A 23,825-nucleotide genomic window follows, 5' to 3' on the forward strand; every position below is an offset into this window, starting at 1 on the left:
AAATGACAAACGATTTCAGTATTATTTACACAGAGTTAGGTATACAACTCTGTGATTATTTATGATAAACGATGAGGAATATAAATTTGAAATTCCTGTAAAGGACCAATTTTTGGCGTTCAGTTTAATGAGTAAGTGCAACTTTTTGTAAAATAGAAGTTATGGCTAGTTCATCATCTTCGCTATCGCTAGATGACGACAAAAAACTCTCCCAACGCAAGAAACAAATTCAAATTGTCGCACGTTTGTTTTGAAAATTTGTTAACTAGCAGCTCCACGAGCTCTCGGACCTCGTGCGTCGAAATTTGCACTGAGTGCGTAATTGTTGCATCACATTTGCCAATGGAACACAGAAAATTGCCCTAAAATTACCAATAGAACGTAAAAATTGCACTCGTGCAGCACGAGTTTTGCCAATCGAAAACGCTGCAACATTCGCAGTAACATATGAACGCCTTCGTTTTTACGCACCTAATCAAAATTATTTATTGCTCCCTTTTTTTGGGCGCAATAAAATAACACCCCTATTTATTCGTGAAAAACAGAACAAGAGAGGGATAATAAACAAATAAATATGGCACGTGACAGAGTGCTTGCTCCAGCTGCGAGACGAAGGCGCGGCTAAACATCGCTACGAAGTCTCCTAGTGTGAAGGGGCGGTTATTCGTCGAACAACAATCGAACAAGTAACAAAACGTCGTCGTACAACAATAAATATTAATAATGAGCGTGTCTGTTAAAAAGCAGCACGCCATTTTCGTCGAACTTATTTGTGCTACACTCTGAAAGCTTCATCGATAGCATCGCCTACGCCAAAGCAGAACCGTCGCCTGCGTTTTCTATCCAGTCCGTAATCTACGCTGTCGCTACCATAAAAGAAACCAATCAACGCCAAACCTCCATCGCTATCTTATCTTCGCTTATCGCCTTCGTTTGTTTATTGAACCTTCTTCTCAGAAAATAATTCTACAGATTCCAGATGATGAGATTCAATAAAGTACGAACCAAGCAATTGAAGAACCTACGTCGTTCGAATCGGATAAGGAAACCACCTCAGGACCTGATGTTATAAGTGATGGTGTAGTGTAGTGTGTAATTTTTTTTGCCTGTGGCAAAGTAAGTCGTAGTTACATAAAATGTAAGCCAAATCCAATGAAGTGTTTGGAAGATACGAATTTTTTTATATTTTGAAAACGCACATTAAATATAACAAATTTTTTTTTGATTCAATAAACTAATTAATCCTAGGATGTATTCTAGGTAATTGTTTATGATAACATTCCGCATCTTAAAATTTTAAACCCCGATTGTAAGTTTGTTTAGTAACATTTTGCCAATCTGAAGGTTGTCCCCAAAAGGCCGTAATTGTTTAATTATTGGGCACAATTTACTCCAGGGTCTTCCTGAAAAAAAATATTGTAACTTTTTTGTGTCTTACTGTAAAGTTTATAACCTGTAATTAAACATCTCATATACAAAACTTTTTTTCCTAATTGCAACATGTCAGGAAATAACATATAATATTATATCGTAAAACTTTCAAATTTTGTCATGCAACCGACGACATGCCGATATTGGCCGAGCGTCGCTTACGTCACTATGCGGGTTGCCGATCGGGAGTTATATTAGTGCATGACACTGATAGGAGTTCGATTCGACTTATTATGGCCATCTATCATAAACTGAGTTCTGACTGGTTCGTAAAGGGGCAGTTAGATAGTCTGCCAAAGGTTGAAGTGTTAATGGTCGCCGCCTTTTTCTCGAAAAGTGAGTTTTTCCATGCCACTCGTTTGAGTGGAGTCAAAGCCCAGAAGCAAATCTGTTATGGTTCATAGGAAGTATAACATCAAGTTTTGTGTGTATAGTGCAAGGTATAGTGTAGGTACCTAATACAGTATGCACCTTACGGATTTCAACGAGAAAATTAGGGTGTTGGACATGTGGAAGTGAAAATAGAGAAAAATGTGTGCATTGTAAGGGCACAGATATGCCCAGAACAGAGTTCCAAGTAAACTATATTCTGAATTACAATTACAATATTATATATCGATGGATTTTCGTCGATAACTGACTGAAAGTAAATCGACGTACTTTAATTAATTAGAATCGTCTTCACAATACAAATGGGATGTCAAACTCGCGGTATCACGTCGAACTTTTTTCGTATATTTCCTGTTGGGACGTTTATATACAATTTATTAGGTTCGCAATTACTTCTGCTATCACACCCAGGCACAAATGCAATAATTATTCGCCGCTTTTTCCCGTCAAAACGACGTTTTCTTACTCTGAATCGATTGTAAGCAATGCTACGGCTGAGCGCCAACGTGCGTAGTGACGTCACAGCAACGTGGCGGTCATTCGAAACTTTTCAAACGCCTTTCATTTTAAAATCGTGTTTGCTAATCGCTACGATTTCTCTTGACAAAAAAATGAGCACCACTAATTTTTTTAATGTGCTTGGAGTTCATTTTCAAGGTTTTTGAAAAAACGCGGAAAACCCAATTGGTTTTTAAATGAGGGTTGTGGAGTAACAGAAAGAAACTTTCTAAAATTGCCCAAAAATGTGTTTTTTGAATTTATTCCAGGAGCTTTATCAAAATTCCATCGACAGAAATCTTGTTGTTATACGTATTTGGTAAAATCGGCTAGAGAATTGACATATTCATGTTTTTGTTAAAAAAACGCGTTTTTTTTCAAAATAGGTATTTCAGTGTATTTCAGTATTTTAATTTTAGTGGTCGCCTGGTTTACAGGTTTTTGCCAATTAGTATACACAATAAATGTCGGAAAGTACTTGACAATTATGTCATCGTGAATCTTTAATAATTTTTGTAGTCAATTATGCCCGTTTTTAATTAACGGAATATCTACTAGATGTCGCTGTGTAAAGAAAATTGAGACATATGCTGTATATAAATATACTCAGTAGATTGCAAATTATGTACTCACCGAGTCACCGACTTCCGACCCTAATCGTAATCATAAATCATGTTATCATAAAAGGTACAAAGCAATAAATTAATAATTAACGTTGTAAAATAAACGCATTTTTATTAATATCGCGTGACGTAACTTATATCCTTAAATCTATGCCATAAGCATGTGTCTGTGTTTGTTTTAAATTTCGCTCGATATTACGAGATTTATTGCAGATGCAAAATGCCTGCGAGGAGTTGATACATCGTCAAATTTAGAAAAGTAAAGCCCTTGACTCTTAATTAAGTTACATTCTAACATTAATTAGTTTTTCCCAGCCGGTTCGCGGTGATCCACGCGTTTCACTTGAAGGGGCGTTCGTGAAATTTTTTAGGTTGACATTTGTGGTGTGTGAAAATTTGTAATTTTGCTCTTAATTTTCTTGGAATAAACTTGTCTTACCCGCATTTTGATATTTAAATATGTCGGTATGTAACACTAGACATCTAACCTACTGTCCTCATTTTGTAGATGCTGTAAGTCCCACATGAATTTGTCAAACCCCGCACTTGTGTAAGAAGGAATGCTGATCTATAGTGAATATTTATTGTACATGGGATGAACGAGGAGGATTTGATAAGAAGATCATCCGAAGAGCGGGAAAAAATATTCAGACGATATGAACGCGGACGAGAAGAGGGCGCCGAAATTGATCCGTGGGAGGATCCGTCGTTTGAGGTGTACCACGCGACAGATCGCTACGGATTTATTCACGATAAACGCCTGTCATCCAAAGTGGACCCGCAGGAAGCAAAAAGGAATCAGATCGAATTAGAACGTGTGAAAAAGTGGTTAAAAATGTTAAAATCGTGGAACAGTAGTGTGAGTAAAGAGAAATTACACAAACGTATATACAAGGGTATACCGAACTCGCTTCGGCCCCAAGTTTGGTGTAAACTGCTGAATTTGGAGAAGATTAAAAGTGAGAATAAGGGAACGTACGCGGAAATGACAAGATTGGCAAGGTTACATTCGACCGACGCTCGACAAATCGATTCAGATGTTAATAGACAATTTCGCGAACACATTATTTATAGGGAGAGGTATGGGATTAAGCAACAATCTCTATATAACGTTTTAACTGCGTATGCCATGTATAATTCTGAGGTAAACCACTTTGGCACGGTGAGTCAGGATACATCTGTTGTTTTTTTAGGTCGGTTATTGTCAAGGAATGTCCGGACTCGCCGGCGTTTTATTAATGTACATGGACGAGGAGGATGCATTTTGGGCAACCCACGTTTTACTGACGGGCCAGAAATACATGATGCACGGTTTGTACAAGGAAGGCTTCCCGAAGTTAACAAGATTTTTGGCCCATCACGATCGTATTTTACATAAGTTTATGCCCAAGTTAAAGAAACACTTCGACAAGCACGGGCTCGACTCAATCTTGTACTCGTTGAAATGGTTTTTTGTCTGTTTTGTCGAACGCGTAAGTTCATGCTGGTCGATTGAGGCAAGTTCGATGTGATACTTCCAGGTACCGTTCAGTTTATGCCTCAGAATTTGGGACATATACTTATTAGATGGGGAACGTGTGATAACCGCAATGGCTTTTACAATACTTAAATTGCATAAACGTAACATAACGAAACTTCACGATATGGACTCTATTGTGCACTTTATACAGGTATGTTTTTCTTCCTGTTCATCCTTATCTGCCATTTACTTTATCGGTTATCACTTTACCTGTCCATGAACTCGCTTCTTATTTTTCTTCAGTAGGTAGGTACGGTTTTTACCACTTTTTTTGCATTCTTACAATGTAATTAATAATAATATTTACAAACTTCCTAACAATACCAAACATGTAACAACGTATGACCATTGCATTTATAAACTGATAGTATGGCAACCATAGGAAAATAAAAAACCATTTAATAGTGAAGAATTTCCACAACAGAGGGCGTATAGGAATTCAGAATTAAACATTTTAATACAATTCACAAACCATTTTAATTTTATCATAGACCAAATACAATAGACTGTGCACGGCGTAATGAATCATTGGTCGCATAGATGGCGCACACATTAATTACGATGACCTCAGTAGCGTTTCAAATTTTATTTTGCGAATCGTGATGCTGTTTTCCGTTCATGCAAAAGCGTTGGTTACTCGCCTTATCATGTCAGCTACAGGAAATGTTTTTGCAGAGTCAAATTTCACAGTGTAGAAGCCACCGTTATATTTTTTCTACAACTGAACCGATTGCTTTTAAGTTCAACTTTGTCATGTGTGCGAAATACTTTTTTTCTACGAAAGTGTGGAAACACGATTGTTTTTGTAGGTAAATTGATTGTGAAAACAGGTCTTTGAAACACTAGTGCGGCAAAAATATTTTCTGCACGCATTTTCTACACGCTAATAAACATATGCGAAGTAACTCTTTGTAATTGTATTGCTTTATTCACAGTTTCGTTATATAAGACAAATGGTAGAATTTTCTTTGCCTTCTGCTACAGAAAACGTTCTTGGGACATGATTCTTGGAGTCAGGAATCGTTAGGTATCAATAAAATTGCATCTTGTTCTGTGAAATCCGTTACAGTCATTTTACAACGTTCGCTCCGAGGCTCCGACGGCAAGCTCCAGCCACTCCGAGAGCAACCTGTAATTAAATTATGCTTATTTATGATACAATAAGAAATTCACAAACCTTCATCATTACAAATGTTTCATCAGGCGCTTCTCTCAAAAACTTAGCGATTTGTTCTCTTATGAAAACGCTCCTTTCCGAAACGCTGCTTAGACTTTTGGGGTAGCAATTCATGCGAAACCGCATTAGCCATTTCCGCAACGTCCGGCGGGGTGCACATACCTTCTTCATCTTCAGTTTCGTCAAAATCCATCTTAACACTTCTTCACTACGCCACAAATTGTTTGACTTAAATTTACGATTTTTCAAACAATTATGTTTTGTCATGGCAACCGGCTTACTTGATCATTTACAATTGAAACATCCAACTACGATCAGACTACATGATTTTCTGCCGTTATCTGACTAGTTTAAATTTCTAATTTCTAGAGAAGAACTTTTCACTTTCGTAGAAAAAATAGTATGAAACACGCATGCCGAAACGGTCATTGAAAAACTCGTATAATAGGAACACTCGCTGGCGCTCGTGTTCCTACATTTATACTCGTTTTTCAATAATACCGTTTCTGCACTTGTATTTCAATGTACTATTTTCATTGTTGACGGTTTCGCGCACGTTGTCAAGAGCAACCTTACTTATTAATTAACCGTTTAAAAATCTAGTACTTCGCGTTTCGAAATTCGTCAGAAAATGACAGGTTTTTTTTGACAGTTTTAGAAAAATAGGTTTTTTATAATAAAATAAAACAAAATGGGAAAGTGTAAATTTCAAACTGAGTGGTTGAAGAAGCTAGATATTATCTTGGGGTCGAAAATTTAACGACGAGAAGGTGTTTTGCGTTGCGGTAATAGTATTTTAAGAATGCATCCATTTTATGTTGTTACGTTGTTTAAAATGTTATTAAAATTGCAACGTCTATGCAGTTACGTTTTAACGGTTACTTTTTTTTTAGATATATTGCCGTTTATGTATCTCATCATTCTCATCTATTACAAAATAAATATTTTTTGCTTAATTTTGTATGGAAATTGGTTCTCGAAGGTCTCGAAATGGTCTCTATTTTTAAATATGTAAATAGAGACCAAGTCTCTATTTTTTTCCTAAAATCAGTTGCGAACCCTGTTTTCAACGAAAACTGTTGATAAGTACTGCTCCAGTTTGCCAATTTTTTTCCAATAATATGTTTTAAAGGTTTTCATTAAACTAAACTGCCCGCATGTAATAACACATCAACAATGTTTGGAGCACGTAAAATTTTTATTGATCAATCTAATAACTTTACGTAATTATTACAGTTCAGTTCAGCGTTACGACAGCCTCATCGTCGAATTCATCCTAAAATTTTGATCGTCAAAAATGTGTAAATAATTTATTTGTTTGTATTAGCCTCTATAAGTGATTGTGAAATTTAATTTTACTTTATTTGCAAAAATTTATGTATTGGACTTTGGTATTTACATGGCGTTATTTTATATCCTGTTTAAATGCTATAGAAAAAATAATAAACTCCATCTATACGTATTGGTCCACATTAAAACCGGTGCTCTGTCTATTGTATTTGGTCTATGATTTTATTAAAAAATGATTTCCGTAATTCATTGTTGTACAAAAAATCACATTGTATTTATATACAATGGCATTGAAATAAAACAAAATTATGAAGGAACTGGTAATGAATTCCATGTGACTTGATACACTGCAAAACATTAGATTAAGTTTTTAAATGAGATGATATTTACCTTGAAAAAGAGAGAAAACATTTTGTTATTCAGTGATTATGATAATTCCTTGTACACATTATACCATTAACTTTATTTTCGTCTAGAAAAGGGTTTCGGCTTGGATATAGTTCCATTTGAAATACATGGTATTGTAAAATAGTTAAAGTTAAAGAATGTCAACACTTCAACAATCAAATAAGTCATTTCTTTAATGAAGAATTTTTCAAAAAAGTTATGTGAAAATGTGCATTTTTTGATATCACCTCGCTAGTTTCCGCAATAATCGATTGTCTCAAGATAAACGGGACACCCCTTCCCGTATTTAAATTAATTAAGTGACATTCAAATATAAGATTACTACACTGGTAATTGCAAAGATTACCGCAACTCATAAAAGAAATGACCACTACACCCCAATTAGTTTAGCTTATGCAGGTCCAGTTAAACCCCAATAAATCATCCCCTGAAACTGATATCTTGTATCTGAAAATGCTTGTTTCAAAAGTATTGTATATTCCATATCTTTGTTATACTCCGCCAAAAATGAAATTTACCCATTATTAAATGTATAATAGTTCGCACTATACTCTATTCATTTTAAGAAGGTAGCGGTAGAAAGCATAAGGAAGCTTTGACCTTCACTGTGATTGGTTAAACCACGAGTCTGTATTACGCCGACAAATAAAATGGGTGACCAATTTTGTTATATTAAGTAGTTCCGGTTACGAACTAAACTGTCGAACTGACAGATGTTAATTTTAATGATCCAAACGTGAAATCTGTTGATTTATTTTCATATGTTTCAAATTTGGTGCCACTTTATATTTATCCCGTGTGTGTCTATCTTTAAACACAGCGCCATCTACTACCTTCTTATAATGAATGCAGTATAGTTGAAAATTTTGTATGATACGTTTACGTCTGGGTTCGCGCCACATCCCGGACCAACTGCTGACGCACCGCGGGCTAACTGCCAAAATTAGGCGGCATATGTCAAAGAAAAAAAGTTCCCACGGTCCCCAGAGTTTTCCCACGTACAACGTAGATTTTTGGAGTACGCAGTGTGACCATCTAGTAGCAGCATTGTATTCTCCTTCGAAAGAGAGAGAGAGAGAGAGAGAGAGAGAGAGAGAGAGAGAGATAGAGAGAGAGAGAGAGAGAGAGATCTTTGTTTATAGTAAGAAGTAAAAAAATGTGGTATTGTTTGCGCGTTTTGTCCGTCCGTCTATCCCATTTCTGCGGTTTTGAACTACTTTTAGAGGACGAATGGTCCTAGAGTTCTGGCATTTTTTGCAATAGGAAGCCTATATCTTGAAGGTGTGCTAGAAGGCCATATCCCCCCCATGAATTATACCATTAGATGCTGTTTTTGTATGTACAACGTGCACAACTTTTACATTACTGGTCTCAGAATTTGCATACGCATGCCTTTAATGGTGCCAAGTACATTTTTTTTTAAATGGGAGGTGACGGGGGGTTAACACACGATGGTATTCTAATATGAAACATTTCACCGACATAAATTGGTTTGTACAAACTACAACTTTTCTGCGCGACACCTTTCCAGGATAAGTAGGTGGCCGGGTGGAGGAGGGAGGGAGTAGAAATTAAGTTTATCTTTCATGGTACTTCCAATTAAAGGTCTCGACAAAAAAAAACTGTTTTCTATCAACTATCGCCCTACTTTATAATAATAATTATTATTATAATAAATAATTCGTTATATCTCAAGAACAGATTGTCGGAGGATGGTACTCACAAATGGCGATTGGGACGCCTAGAAGAAATATATCAATTGATGATGTCAAAACTTTATGAGCGGTTTTAAAAAAAAAACCCTTTATCTGCACTTATTGGTTCCCTTTTTGTACATACAGTGAAAAAACCCCACTTTTCCAACATTATACACTGTCTTCAGATAAGGATGTCTATCATGGGGATCTCCAAAACCATAGAAGAGGCGACGATATTCCGATTACTTCCGAAGGTATGCCAGAAAAATCGAAATTTGCCGTAGTAGGTAGCCTATACCTTGAAGGTGTGCCAGACGGCCATCAAATTTCGCTATCTAAAAGGGGGCCCTCTCCCACGAATTATTTCTTGAGATGCTGTTTTTGAAAGTAAAACGTGCATAACTTTTACATACGACAAGCAATTCGTCTCACATTTTGCATACGCATGCCTTTAGTGGTGCCAAGTTAAACTGTAAATGGGGGGGGGGGCGTGAGGCCCGGGGGGGGGTTAAAATTAATTTTGTCTCATTGTATTCTAATTCAAAGTCTCAACGAAAGGAACGGTTTTCTACCAACTACTGCTCTTCTTTCTGTCCTCTTACTAAAGTACGGGGTGGAGAAGAAGGGGCGTGAGTGGAACTAGTTTTATCTTCATGGTACTCTAATGAAAGATCTCAACGAAAGGAATTAATTTCTACCAACCATAGCCCTCCTCTTATCGTGATCGGGTATATTCCCTTATACCCCAAGAACGGATTGTCGGAAGAGGGTACTCACAAAGGGCAATTGAGACGTCTGCAAGAAATATCTCCATTGATGATTTCAAGACAAAAGTTATTTCGGTTAAAAAAAATGCGCTTTATCTGTACAAGAGTTGGGTACAATTTATTTTATTATGTTACTTGAACAGATATAAAAAAATAAAAAAACACTTTCTCTACGATTGGGGTTTTACGAGACACTGTTGAGAGATTTTCAATGCACTGTTTCATACATAAAATGAAAATTAAACCAAAGTGAGTGAAATAAAGAGAAGCTTATAAAGATTGTTTTTACATAGTACCTCGTACGCAGACGGTCGATTATTAAAAATACGTAAATTTTAAAATTATTTTCAGTTTTTTTAATCTTTTAATAAAGCTCTGCTCTGACGGTAGAGGCTTCTAACTTCATTAAACAGACAACTGCTTTGTTAACTCCCACTCGTTTCTAACTTTGGGAATACGGACAAACGATTTTTAAAAAATTTTCCACAAACTTCAGTTAACTTTCTTCGGTACAGAAGTATTATAATATCAACAAACGCCTTCAGTTAATCAAATACGGTGAACTACTGGAAAAAAAACCGTAAAGAGACGTGCACTCTTTTCCAACCGTCGTGAACCAGCACCTTTTATTTGTTGCCTCTAGTATTTAACGAAACACCACCTCCACGGAACAATAATCTCATTCTTTCGGTATTTTCAAGTAAAGCGCTAATTACAATTAGATTAGACAAACTTCAAAAGAACGCACTTGAAGCCCCCTCTTCTTTCTTACCAGACGCGCAATTGTCCGTAACATACTTGCATTACCTTATCTGAGTCAGATGTGCATTTTAGTTGAAAGTAATTCGCTTTCGCCTGATATCAAAGCATTCTTATCGCAAACACTTAAATAAAAATACCCAAACTTCAGCAGATATTTTTTTTACTTAATACAAATGATAGAATTCTGGGATTATTCATAAATATCCCCCTGATTTACGAGTGCCTATAAAGAGTAGCGTTAACCTGGGAGTGCGTTATTGAGCTGTTCCTTCTCCTGAAAATGTTGAAATGTTAGTTCAGTCATGATTCGGCGTGTGGCACAATGGTTTAGGGGACTTGCACCAGGCGGCGTTGATTAGTTTGTTTGGTACGAAAAAAAATTTTTCCTCAAAAATACGTACCCAATTCAGCGGAGATTGTCTTTTCAAATTTTTTTAAAATGGAAATTTACACCAAACAACAAAATCCACACATAATGCGCATGCCCACGTGAACGTTCTTACTCTCTGTAAGCTCTCATTAAAAAATATCTCAAATACAAGGTGTCCCGTCATTCGTTTTGGTGTCTAAACACAACACAAGATTACTTGAAATTTGCCTTGTGCCCCCTTTATCAGTTTGTGAAGAAAGTAATTGAATAATTTTTGGGTACAGCTTTTTAATAAAATAATTATATGTACCCAGGGCCAGATTAAGCATGGCGCCATGTGGGTCCGGGCTCATAGCGGCGAAAAACCAAATTTGGGAAATAATTCTACAGTACTATCGTAGAAAAATAACATAACCTCTTAAGAAATTGAAGTTGGAATGTTACTTTGTATTAAGATCGTGAAAAATTTAGGGCTTCTCCCGCAAATTTTTTTGTTGAAAACGCATAATTAAGGTGCCCTCTAGCCATTTTTATTAATTTCATGCTTAATAACATCACGTAACCGTTACATTTTCTAAAACATGATTCAGTGGTTACATTTATATGTTTGTATATTGGATTTCAGTGTTTAAACTGTAAAATAAACTTGAAATACGGTATTGAGATTGATGTAATAACACTAATAACGTAAATATAGTCTTGATGTAATAATGAGGAAATGTTAATAAAAAAGGAGTATATTTCTCTAAAAATTAAACAGTTATTTGTTTGTGATTCAAACGACACAAAAATAAGGTCTCTAGAATAATTTAATAAAAAGACGGAAAACATTTTGTTTTTTAAACGTTGCTTGAAGTCGAGCTTGAAGTGCTCTAAAACGTCAACATTTGATGAATTTTATCATGTCCAAAAAACGGCGATCGCAAAAAATTGAAACTTTTACCCCTCCCTTCTTCACAATGCTTTTCTGGCCCAAATTACTTGGTTACTTATGGAGCGAATCATTTTAATGATATATTTTTAGGTGAAACTGTACAAAGACTTCATGTACGACGACGATACTGTGATACAATCGCTAGAAAAAACAATCGACGAATTGAAAAGGTCCAAACTGGATCATCCCGGTCCGCCGTTAAAAGACGAGATACCAAGTCGACCGTTTGGCGTTCTAATGCAGCCGTCTTTCGAACAGATCGTCGGACGTCGCGCCGAGAAATTCACCGAAAAGGAGCAGACGACCAACGAGATCGTTACGATGAGACGGGAGGAGGCTAGGGACGCTTTGGAGAAAGAGAGTAGAGAGTCCCAGCTATCGGTTGGAGACTCGTGCGGATTGGCAGGTACGGACGCGGATACTGTTTCTATCTGTGATAGTATTTGTACTATTGATAGCAGCAGTAGATGTGATAGTACTGCTAGTAGTTCAGTTGAATGTACACGTTTATGATTATTGCATTGTTTGAGTTGGAGCACTGCCACGAATGTCTGTCGGAAGTTTGTATATATTCATTTGAATGTTGATTGCCTTGGTGACGAAAACGAGCTCGAGTCAAAATTGTTTTGGGGAATATACAAAGTCTTAATTACGATAGTACATAAGTTCATATTTATTAACTCTCTGCTTTCTTGTGTCAATTGTACTTAATGTATGCATGCTTTGTTGCATGTCATGTGATTTACTCTAATCTGAATATGTTAATTTTTTTTGGTTTGTGTACAGAGAACACAATGCGAATATATTTTTGTAAATAGACTGGTTTTGGTTAATCATGCTACTCGCCTATTATCCTCTTTACTCATCACATTTACAACTCTCTGAAAGTGGGTGTTGGCTTAGTGTCGACACACATTCAGCTCGCCAATGGCCGGCCGGTCAGTTTTCACTACACACATACAACCGGCCAGTTAAGAATTGTGAAAATCACATTGTAAGTATTGCTTGGCCGGCGGGAATAATTTTGATCAATGATAATGGCCGGCCTGGACTGACAGTCTACAGACTGCCGGCGAACTGAACGTGAGTGTCGAGCTTTAAACTAGCGATAAGAATCAAATTACTTTCGCATTCTAGAGGGAGCAAGTGATTTACTAAGCCTTCAAGAATTCATATGGGAAGACTATTGTGTCGGTAAGAGTAACCACAGAATAGTAGGCTATAGTAGGATTTTCCTTAGTTTGCGCGTAAATTATGACGTCATCACTAAGTATGTTTACATAGCATCATGCAATCAATGGAACAGAATACGTATGTAGGCAGACATACAGACAGTACTTCATTGTGGGACTTCTATTGACCAATTACTAAAAAAATGTTTCGGTAGTCATTTGTAGCAGGTTGTTTATGTCGTGATCTTTTACTAACAAGGTGAACATTATTATGGACGTAAAGAAAAAACTTTTCATAATAACAAACGCCCACTGTAATTAGCAGCTGAAATCGAGAAGCGACTGCAATCTTTACTTGTCCCATACTCACGAGCAGAGGTACCGTTACTTTTATCTCAAGGCGCCGGGACTTTCGAACCTGGCTAGCAGTCGGTTTTCAAATTGGCGGTTCTTTTTATACACAAATTGTGAAAGGAAATTGAATAAAAACTCATAATTTTGTGCGTAAGAAAAGACGGGAACATATAAAATATCTTAAATAAACAACGAGGCGATGTCAGAGAAACCTTCTTTGGGACAAAAACCCTGACATAGCCTATACACAAATACCCGAACTAATTTAACAAAGACAACAAAAACAAAAGAAAATCCGCAAAACATTTCAAATTGTATAACAGTAAACATTTGAATTTGAAGATTGTAGGAACGTAGTATTTTTTCCAAAAAGATCAACGTGTGTCGTTCCAGCTGGTTGCTGAGCAAAGGCGATAAACTTTTCCCGTTTTCGTCCTAGTATACATCAAACGACAGCCTTTTTACCGAAAACGCACACCTTTCGGATCCCTCCATGAGTTTTAGAACAGTGCATGGAATTTAAGGAAACAAACAACCATCAAATCACCAGCAATTCCACTTTTAATGCATCATTTGGAAACTCAACTTTTCTGTGCTGTAGCCATTCCTGTAATCTAGGAAGAATTTGACAAGTTCCCCGGTAAGCTACTATGCTAACTAGCATTGTCCATAATAATCAGCGGTGGTTGTCTAAATTTGGTAGCAAATGGTACCCGAATCACTTAAAAAACTGTCCTTGTTTATTTCCCTATGGTAATCTGGATCATTTGTTTTTAAAGCAATAAGTAAAAATGTTCTAGTAATAAAACCATGTTTCCAGCATGTAAATGTACATATTTTAAATAGTTCTCAATCATCAGTACAGGTATATTACCTATGTCTCTTGGGATTCGTACGCTTCTTGGACTGTTGTCTAGACATTACTAATTATACAGAGATATTCATATAGAAGTAGACATAGGAATTTCCTACCTTTACATGATAAAAAGTCTTATAAAGGACGCCTAACTTTATGCAACCAAAATAACTACCTACAACAAATGAAGATCTGCCTGTCATATTAATTAATTTGAATATTATCGCTCTGATTTCCGTATTCTAATTTTCGTTCGTGTGCGATGTATTTAACTAAAGAAACAGTTGATATTTCCAACTGGTATAGTGCCGGTAACAGTTAAGGGAACTTAAGAGATTTATTTTCTGTGAAGCCAAAGCAACAATATTCAAATTAATAATTAATATGGCAGCCAGATCTTGATTTGCTTGAAGAAGTTATTTTGGTTGCATAAAATTAGGCGTCTTTCAGAAGACGTTTTATCATTTGAAAGTAGACATTGGAAATTCCTATGAATATCACTGTAAATTGTTCCATTTTCAAATATCCACGTGTCATCCAAAAAGACACATTTGCGCCCAGTCTCAGATTGCATATTTTTTACCCAAAATCGTCATGAGACTTTCATATTCATGCCTACTTTATGTCAGGAAATTTTAGTTTCCATAACAGAGGCTGACCAGACTACTTTTATTTTAAAATATGTTTTCGGATAAAATTTAATACAAAACTCGTCAGTAAAATTACATTACATGACTCGGAAATTAAAGTACTCGCTCCTGAAGAGACCTCGTTCATGGTCATGTATTGCGTTGCACCGGAATCTGCAATCCAAACATTGGGGGAATCCACAGATTTGACGATATCCGATTCTTACAATCCCCCTTATAATGGCCTAACTCACCACATTTGTAACATTTTGGGACAAACAACACACAACCTCTCCCTAAGATTATCAAACAAGGTACAAAGCATGAATAAATTTTTGGTATTCGGGAGGCATGGTGTTCAAAACCCGATCCAGGAACAGTGAATTTGTCAATTTACCCTTGTCCTCCTTTCAAATCTCGTCTTTAATTGCAATTGCAATGGGTTTTGCAATCGAATCCGAATTCCTTTTGTCTTATAATAAAAAACTGATTGAAAAGGCGATCGAGCCTTTCTTCCGATCTCTGCCCCTAAACTGAATGCAATTTGTCCGACATTTCCTTGCTAGTCGTAGACATATTTATCAATTGTCTTATCTGAGTTGACAAACTCAAGACAATATTCTGAGCTATAAATTCAAGTTTCTTGAAGGCTTCCTTCTCCTTATCATACAATCTGCTAACCTTGGGCGTTGCATCTGCAGTCAGTACCGTAGATTACATTGCATTACCTTCCAGTTCTTTGACTTTCGAATTTCCAATCGACCCAATTGGAATGTACCGCCTGCCCACTATGCACACGACCCACTTCCGGTTACGATCGTTCAAGACAACAATAGTGGGTCCATAACCTGATGACATCTGTGGTTAAATAAATAAAGAAGTTTTGCACGAAGTCATTAATTTACCATCAACCATAAAGAAACGCCTCACGTATGCGACTATTGCACATTAAACACAACACTCAAACTACTTCTCCGTAAATGTGGCACAACGCGTGTGCTTAACTCGGACTAGAACGTTCACTTTTATAACGATAAATTAAAATCTCTTGAACTGTCTACTATTTTACAATCGCCACGACTGACTGCATTTCTCTAAAAAAAGTCTTTCCTATTTAAAACTATTCCTCTTGATCCTCCTTCTTTATTATTTGGTCAACGTTCATTAATGAAATTCCCTCTAGCCACCAGAAACACTTATATAAACTACCACCCGTGTTTACTTCGGCGAACGCCTCCTTATCTTCAAATTAATTAACTTTTACGGAGCGATAACGAACTCCTTATCTCAGTGAGGAAAAACACTTGACGCAATTATTTCCAGATGTCCCTAATCTTTCTAAACGTAATTTAACTGAACAATTAATCAATCAAAGGCGATTATTTAAACAAAACTAATACAAATTCAAATAATATGATTGAATCTGTGTTCAATCCAAATTAACAACCACATTTAACCTTAAAGGATAATTGAAATTAAATCATACAGGATGACCCATCATTACTATAGGTGCTCATGCCAATAAAAACACTCATGTGAAGTTGGCCCCGCCCACATGAAATAATTTGACAAAAATGTGTCGACAGTTAGTGCTCGAAGCTTATCGTTAGTGCTGCTACAGAATATGAGAAAAATATAAAAACCGGGGCGGGGCCAACTTCACACTCAACTTTTATTTATCGAAATAACGGACGCACACGGCGTTAGTGCGATTAAATGCAAGACAAACGGTATATCATAAGTGTGAATTTAGCCCCCCCCCCCCATACATTTTTAATTAGATGAAACCACATGTGATTGTTAGTGCTAGGTTAGTGCTGTTTTGTGCTCGAATATTGCGAGTGTAATGTTTTACCTTTCCAAGAAAAACTAAAAAACTAAAATATTGTGTGAAGTTGGCCCCACCCATGGCTCGTTTAAAAAAAAACTATTACGATCGTTAGCGCTCACAGATTACGATTCCAAGGTTCTTCGTTTCCGAGAAAAAAAAGAGCACTAACGATCGTATGTTCGTTTCTTTAAAAAACGAGTCATGGGTGGGGCCAACTTCACACAATATTTTGTTTTTTTTTTGGAAAGGTAAAATGTTAGACTCGCAATATTCGAGCACAAAAGAGCACTAACGATCGTAATGGTTTTTTTTAAAAAACGAGCCATGGGTGGAGCCAACTTCACACAATATTTTGTTTTTTTTAGTTTTTCTTGGAAAGGTAAAATGTTAGATTCACAATATTCGAGCACAAAAGAGCACTAACGTACCACTAACGATCGTATTAGGTTTCTTTTTAAAAAACGATCCATGGGTGGAGCCAACTTCACACAATATTTTGGTTTTTTTAAGTTTTTTTTGGAAAGGTAAAACGTTAGACTCACAATATTCGAGCACTAACGTAGCACTAACGATCGTATGTGCGTTTCTTTAAGAAAACGAGTCATGGCTTCTCACTATATTTTAGTTGTTTTCGTTTTTCTTGGAAAGGTAAAACGTTAGACCCGCAATATTCGACCACAAAACAGCACTAACGTAGCATTAACGATCGCATTAGTTTTTTTTTAAAACGAGTCACGGGTGGGGCCAACTTCACACAATATTTAAGTTTTTTTGGTTTTTCTTGGAAAGATGAAATGCTAGAATCGCAATATTCGAGCACAAAACAGCACTAACCTAGCACTAACAATTACATGTGGTTTCATTTAATTAAAATATAGCGTGGCTAACCTCACACTTGGCTTTTTTAGGAACAGCCAAAGAATTTGAGACACTGTTTATCTTGCATTTAACAGCACTAACGTAGCACTAACTGTCGACACATTTTTGTCAAATTATTTCAACTTCACGTGGGTAATAAAAACGTAGTTCACATAACAGTATATAGATTTTAATACTCGTTTCCTACCTCTTTCGCTTGAGTAAATTTTGTTTAGATGGCACTCTTTGGTAAGCACTGTAAGTTTTCTGATGGTCATTGAAGTATACACTGCATCAACAACAAAAACGCTTTTCTTCACCAGTGAACACAGAAATGCGGATGACGGACTGTTCCACTATTTATTTTCTTCATATTTTCTAAGCTCTTTTGAGATTCATGTACCCGTTGTGTCCGAATATCTGTCTGTTGTTCCTTGTAACTCCAGAAGGACAAGAGCAATTTCAAACATCTCAGTTAATTCTGATATAATGGTTTGTATCTTGATCTAACCTTTCTCATTTTAAATACTGTGAGATTGCTGTACAATAAGATTCACGTCCTTTTCCCAGACTTTAGGAATATGCAGTAGTAATCTCCATTGACTCGACGAATTTTCGTTATAAACAATGCGCATGTAGCAACAAATTAAGAAATTAAACCTAACGCTATGCTGCCACCACCTGCACATAGTTATTGTCCTTAAAGAGTTTTGTCTAGAAAACGGATTTGATCTATCTCTACGAACTACATATCTGTTTATTGTAGTTTTGCCGGCTGTCAGCATATAAACAAAGTAAGGTATAAGATCTAGCTTTGGACATTGAATGTACTATACTTACTGCATGATAACTGTTGCATGTTTTCAGGCCCATCATGGAACGCCTATTACATGTACTCACACGATGATCCCAAAAACCCTGTCGCAACAGTCCTGATTTATCCCCCAAACTGGAAGCCGAAAAATAACGCACCTGCAAACTTGTACATAGCACCCATTGTCACTTATACGCACTCTCGCTTGTAACTACCTACCTATAATTATACACAGTGTTTAAGAAGGTCGTAAAATACATTGATATATTACAGGCTCCAAGTTTTCCTTCGATCCCAGTATCGACGACGCAAGCTCATTGCTAGACTGCCAACATACCGGCTCGCGACGCTCCCTAGCGGACACCAGCGTAACCTCGACCGCCGACCTCTCAGTATTCTCGACCATCACACGTTCTCAGGCGCACGAAAATAGCCTGGACACGCATAGCAATATATCCGAGAGTTCGGTAGGCGCGATCAGTTCGGTCGGTTCGGGAATAATGCAATCAGGTAGTATACAAAAGCAACCTCTCAGTTCGCACTCGACACCGAGAGCGACGCCTCACAATCCCAGTCCGGACGTCGTGCGAATCTACGTACCTTACTCCCCCACCGACACGCCGACGGTCAGTCCGCAAAACGGCGATGTTATACATAAGTCGCCGCCGACCTCCTTTCCCGAAGGGAATAAGATAAGGATAAGGATCGACAATGATGATTTTCCCACTCCCCTAGTCGAACACGGGAAAATCAAGCATTTCAGAATCGAACATCACGAAATTGATTTGAAGTAGCATTATTTCTTTTTGTGTCGATATTGTCTAGGGCTGTGTTGTCCGAACGCATTTATTTTTTTTCTCATTAACGCTTTGGTCAAAGACAGTTGTAAAATACAAGTGCTCAAGCGGCGATTTTGCAAATTTGCTTTTGAGAAAACCCCATATCTTATTATGTTTGAGCAAAACGGTTGTTCTTCCATATCGCATGCAAAATTGAAACATTGCCAAAAGTGATAAACATTGGTATGCGAGTATACTTCGACTAGTTTTAAATTGGTAAGTGGAATTAAACGTCAAGTCTCTGTACGTAATTTGACAATAGCCATATCGGGACTTATATTTTTAGATCGTACTTGGCAATTTTTCATCGATTTCTCTAGTCTATTTGGAAGATTACTATCGTCAATTCGGTTTTCTTGCAAGAAAACTTTGTTTTTGATACTTCTATTATTCCAAGATGGTCAGATGTATATTTTTTGACATAAGACGACGGTATTATTTATTAAATTCATTCCACCTTAGTATTATATTTATTTTTGCAATCTAATAACAGAGGCAGAATATCTCTGCAAACATATGAATAAAGTTGTATATCTGTGTAAATGTAAGTAACACTTTTAGTAATGAAATCATTAAATAGTGCCATACAATTTAGATATTTTAGGTGAAAATATATGGGAATATAATGCAAGCGCTCTATAGAGATTTCTCTTATAATTTATAGAATTTTATAGTCATAGGTTGACGACAATGTAAAATAGAATCTCCTGTAAATACTGAAAAATTTATAAAGTTTAATATATTTTAAAAGATTAAGCTTACTATACATGTAAAGCAGTATTTAATGATCTAATCTTAATTCGATGTTAACATTACTTTTATTTATTAAAGACTTGTATGATTTTGTAAAGGTATTAAACAAATTTGAATATAGGTAACAGGACTGTCCATTGGTATAAGGTTTTAGAAATTTGGGAAAATGTTTAAGTGATACAATTGCAATAAACATTCTTATTTCATTATAAGTTGATATTACTTCTTTATAAATAAAGTGATTCACTTATGTATGGCTCTCTTTGTTAAAGTTTGTGTATGAATGTGACAAATCCATATTCAAAACCTTTTTCGTTCAAAATTTAGGTAGTCACATGCTTCAATGTCTCATTTGAACATTTATTATATTCTAGTGAAAATAGGACTTGAACTTGCAGAAGGTCAAGGAGTTTGAAACTTGGTAGATTACTATATTTTGGGGTCCTAAATAATACCCTGAGTTTGCGACCTTGAACAACCGCCGCCATATTGGAAAAAAGGTACGAAAATTCAGTTTTTCGATTATTTCTCGGTTCCAGTGCCACCTACGGTAAAAGTTAGAGCAAAAATTTCGTATGACTTTCGTATTTAAAGTTTTTTAATCGAATGAATATTTTACGAGCCACACCCGAGTAAAAGTCAAGACATTTTTTTAATACGAAACACGAAACAAATGAACATCTGACGCTCATATTTGGAGAAAATAGTATTGCGATTTTGCAAATTAAAAAAATGTCCTGACTTACTCGGCTGTAGCCCTGAAAATATTCAAGCGATAAAAAAACTTTAAATACAAAAATTATAGGAAATTTTGTGCTCTATAACTTTTGTAATAACTACTTTTAACGTAGGTGGCGCTAGAACGGAAAAAAGAAAAAGAATTTTCGTACCTATTTTCCAATATGGCGGCGGTTGTTCAAGGTCGCAAACTTAAGATATTATTCCGGACCAAGTTTCAAAACTCCTTGACCTTTTGCAGCAAAACCCTCATTTTTGCCTATTTTGACTGGCCTACCTATTAGGAGTGAAAACAAAATTAGATTCCATGACTACCCTTAAAAAACATTCCATTTCTGGTGATTTGCTAAATAGTCGAAAGTTGTATATAAATCACACCCGCCTCGTTTTTTGATGGGAATAGTGTCATTGACAACAATTTTCTCACTCCCTTGGTCAAACTGAAATTGATTTGAAGTAGCACTTTCTTTTATTCTCATTAACGCTTTGAACAAAGAGAGATACAAGATAAAAAACAGTTGTAATTTCACATCACATACAAAATTCAAATTGATCATAGAAATATTAGGATATATAGTGTGTCTTCCGATTGGTTGTCTTGTAAAATTTTTGAATTGAATGTTGAGCTTCTGAGTATCAGTCCTGCTTTGTTGGAAACTAGTTTGTGACAATTTTAGAAAAATCAAGGGTGCCTTTGAAATTTCCAAAAAACGTTTTTTGCATACCAGTAAAGTGCTTCAAACGTTAAACTCGCAGAGGAACGACGACATTATAATACCTTATTGATGCTTGACTGCAGCCGTCTGAATTCAGAAGGGCGCTGTCTGCCAAAATTTGGAATCAGATAAAACACGATAACAAAATGAGAGGTGTATGAATGGTGCGAGAATAACAGTAACGTTTGTCACGTCGAGCAACTCGAATACTAAAATTGTAATTAATATTCAACGAAAAGCAATCGTTGAAATGACTGGAAACTAGCAAAAGCTGTGCCAGCCTTTGAGTGATGTAGGTTAATTTGCACTAGCTTGGCCTAGCTTACCCAATGCCTGCGAGTCCCAGGCCGTTAAGGCTTATTCTTTGCTCCACTTCCATTTCTTTTGACGCCTTCTTTATCATCATCATCGGCTTATTTGAATATGACCCCGGAAAAGTGGACAATGCACAGAAAGTGTGATTCATGAGAACAACTGTTACCTATTGCCTTTGTCAAGTTGATCGATTCCGTTGAGGGTCCAGATCTTAATGCACCGTGATCCCTCTTCGGTAAACTTAACCTCCGAGTGTTGATGGATAAATACCATCCGGAAGTTTGTAACAGTCGCATCGCAGCATCGCTTGGTCTTGGTTCCTGTATGCGTCCCAACTGCCTATTCAATCGCTTACTTCTAAGTTGCCGAAGGCAACATAATTCCCAATAAGTGATTTCAATTAAAACTAAGGACATTACCTTTTTGAAATGGCTAATGGCACAAATCATACAAAAAATTGAACTATACTGACTGGATGCAGAAAGCAAAGTGACGCTAACATTCAAAATGAACTGACCAAAAGTGCAAAATCGGCAAAACTTATTCAAGACACCATTTCCTTCGTATACAGACAAACATTGTTTAACATTACTGATATCGAAATCGAAACCTCGAACGAGGGGCGAGTTATCTATCTCGGGGGCAAGATTATGCTAACACTGCTCTCACACAACGATCTCAAAATACTTAAAAAGTACGTATATTTACAATGTACATATCAAAATAAAATTAAAATTACCTTACGCTATAGGTACATATATTTTACCATAAAGTAAACAACATTATTTTACTGATCAATTAAGCATAGTATGACGATCATAAATATTACGTCGTTGTTCTTTAACCTGCCGCTTCCATTTGTCTTGTTGATGCCCAACTCTATTCAATACATTTCCTCGTACACTCATATCATGAGACATAGGACCCTCTACACCTGCTGCCGTTTCATCCTATACAGACTAGATAGCAACGATTCGATACATTAATTAGATTACCTCTTCATTTGTATGTTCTTGATAATTTCCTTTGGCGCGTTTTTTAAGTAGTGGCTCCAAGATAATCAAGAAAGCCATATATATTACCAGAATCGAAATAACCCATATAAGGATTATGACCACAACTCTAATAATGGTAACGTTACGATGCTCATATTTACATTCGCAACGGAGGCAGAACTCATTCTCTCGTCCCTTGATCTTGTCACCAAGCTTTGGCACAATGACACCATCGCAGTTACTAAAATTGACCAGTAAATTTATCGTTGCATCTATCAGTCATCTACCATTTATTTGGTGGGACATTTGCGATGTGAAAATTACGAATGTTCAACGTGACAGCCGTACTGTTTGTTACCAGCGCAATACTGGGGCACCCACAAATACATCGAGTATTTTCATATGCTTGACCCTACAAGAAAACGTTACTTTTACTTGTAAGTTGTAATTACCTTGACTTTACGTGAACGAGAACGATTGACACGACCAAGGGCAAAAAAACTGTAAACATTGGCGACGACATTTAAACGCTGATAAGGTATAAATTGCGTCAAATGAATGAAATATTAGAGTTATTGCGCATTATGCATACTGCCGCGCATTATTAAAGTTAGCACTATATTTTAATATGGTTAGAAATATGGGAGTTATTGTACATGCTTTCGTTTATAATTCTCTTATTTTTATCTGCTTATTTAACCTGTGATAACCCCAAATACAATATTGAGTTTGGTTTTGTATAATATATGTAAGTCAATAAATTGAATTTAATATAAAGTATTTTAAGTCGCCAATGAGTGTAGATAAGCTATATATAGTTGGAGGTAATTGTGGGTACATATTAATTAGGTAAGCATTTGTTTTGTTCAGGTTTCGTAAGATTTGCAAAGTAACCTCCATCAATTTGCTTATGGTACGTGCTTACTTTGATTTTAATTAAGTGAACTTAGGGTTTTAACAGCAAACAGAAACTTGAATTAATTGTCTTTAACCCTTTTACCGGTAACCGTTTTGATCATAATAATGTTATGAACACCACGTATATAAACAAATTATATGCACAACTTCGATTAATACACTGGTTATTAC

At 36.3% G+C, this 23,825-nt stretch overlaps 2 protein-coding genes across 10 annotated transcripts; one reads left to right on the top strand and one right to left on the bottom strand.

Annotated features, from left to right (window-relative positions):
* Positions 1-2,936: 2,936 nt before the first annotated feature.
* LOC116159736 (USP6 N-terminal-like protein) lies at positions 2,937-19,804 on the top strand. 9 transcript variants are annotated; one of them, XM_031472810.1, is made up of 8 exons: positions 3,024-3,201; positions 3,248-3,407; positions 3,451-4,086; positions 4,136-4,414; positions 4,463-4,612; positions 11,957-12,272; positions 13,004-13,060; positions 18,654-19,804. In XM_031472810.1, the coding sequence occupies exons 3-8, from the start codon at positions 3,538-3,540 to the stop codon at positions 19,172-19,174; spliced, it is 1,872 nt and encodes a 623-aa protein (XP_031328670.1). In that variant the 5' UTR covers positions 3,024-3,201; positions 3,248-3,407; positions 3,451-3,537; the 3' UTR covers positions 19,175-19,804. The 9 variants fall into 9 exon arrangements, with proteins under 9 accessions (XP_031328666.1, XP_031328670.1, XP_031328663.1 ...); XM_031472803.1 differs by having other exon boundaries at positions 3,248-3,403; XM_031472807.1 differs by having other exon boundaries at positions 3,248-3,326.
* A 2,615-nt stretch (positions 19,805-22,419) lies between these two features.
* LOC116159740 (uncharacterized protein CG1161-like) lies at positions 22,420-23,397 on the bottom strand. Its single transcript, XM_031472816.1, has 4 exons — positions 23,200-23,397; positions 23,024-23,148; positions 22,737-22,977; positions 22,420-22,691 (listed from the first exon to the last, which is right to left on the bottom strand). Exons 1-4 carry the CDS (start codon positions 23,257-23,259, stop codon positions 22,536-22,538), a joined length of 582 nt encoding a protein of 193 aa, XP_031328676.1. The 5' UTR covers positions 23,260-23,397; the 3' UTR covers positions 22,420-22,535.
* Positions 23,398-23,825: the final 428 nt, after the last annotated feature.

The sequence above is a fragment of the Photinus pyralis genome, unplaced genomic scaffold (assembly GCF_008802855.1).
Source record: "Photinus pyralis isolate 1611_PpyrPB1 unplaced genomic scaffold, Ppyr1.3 Ppyr1.4_LG1, whole genome shotgun sequence".
NCBI classification, from domain to species: Eukaryota; Metazoa; Arthropoda; class Insecta; order Coleoptera; family Lampyridae; genus Photinus; species Photinus pyralis.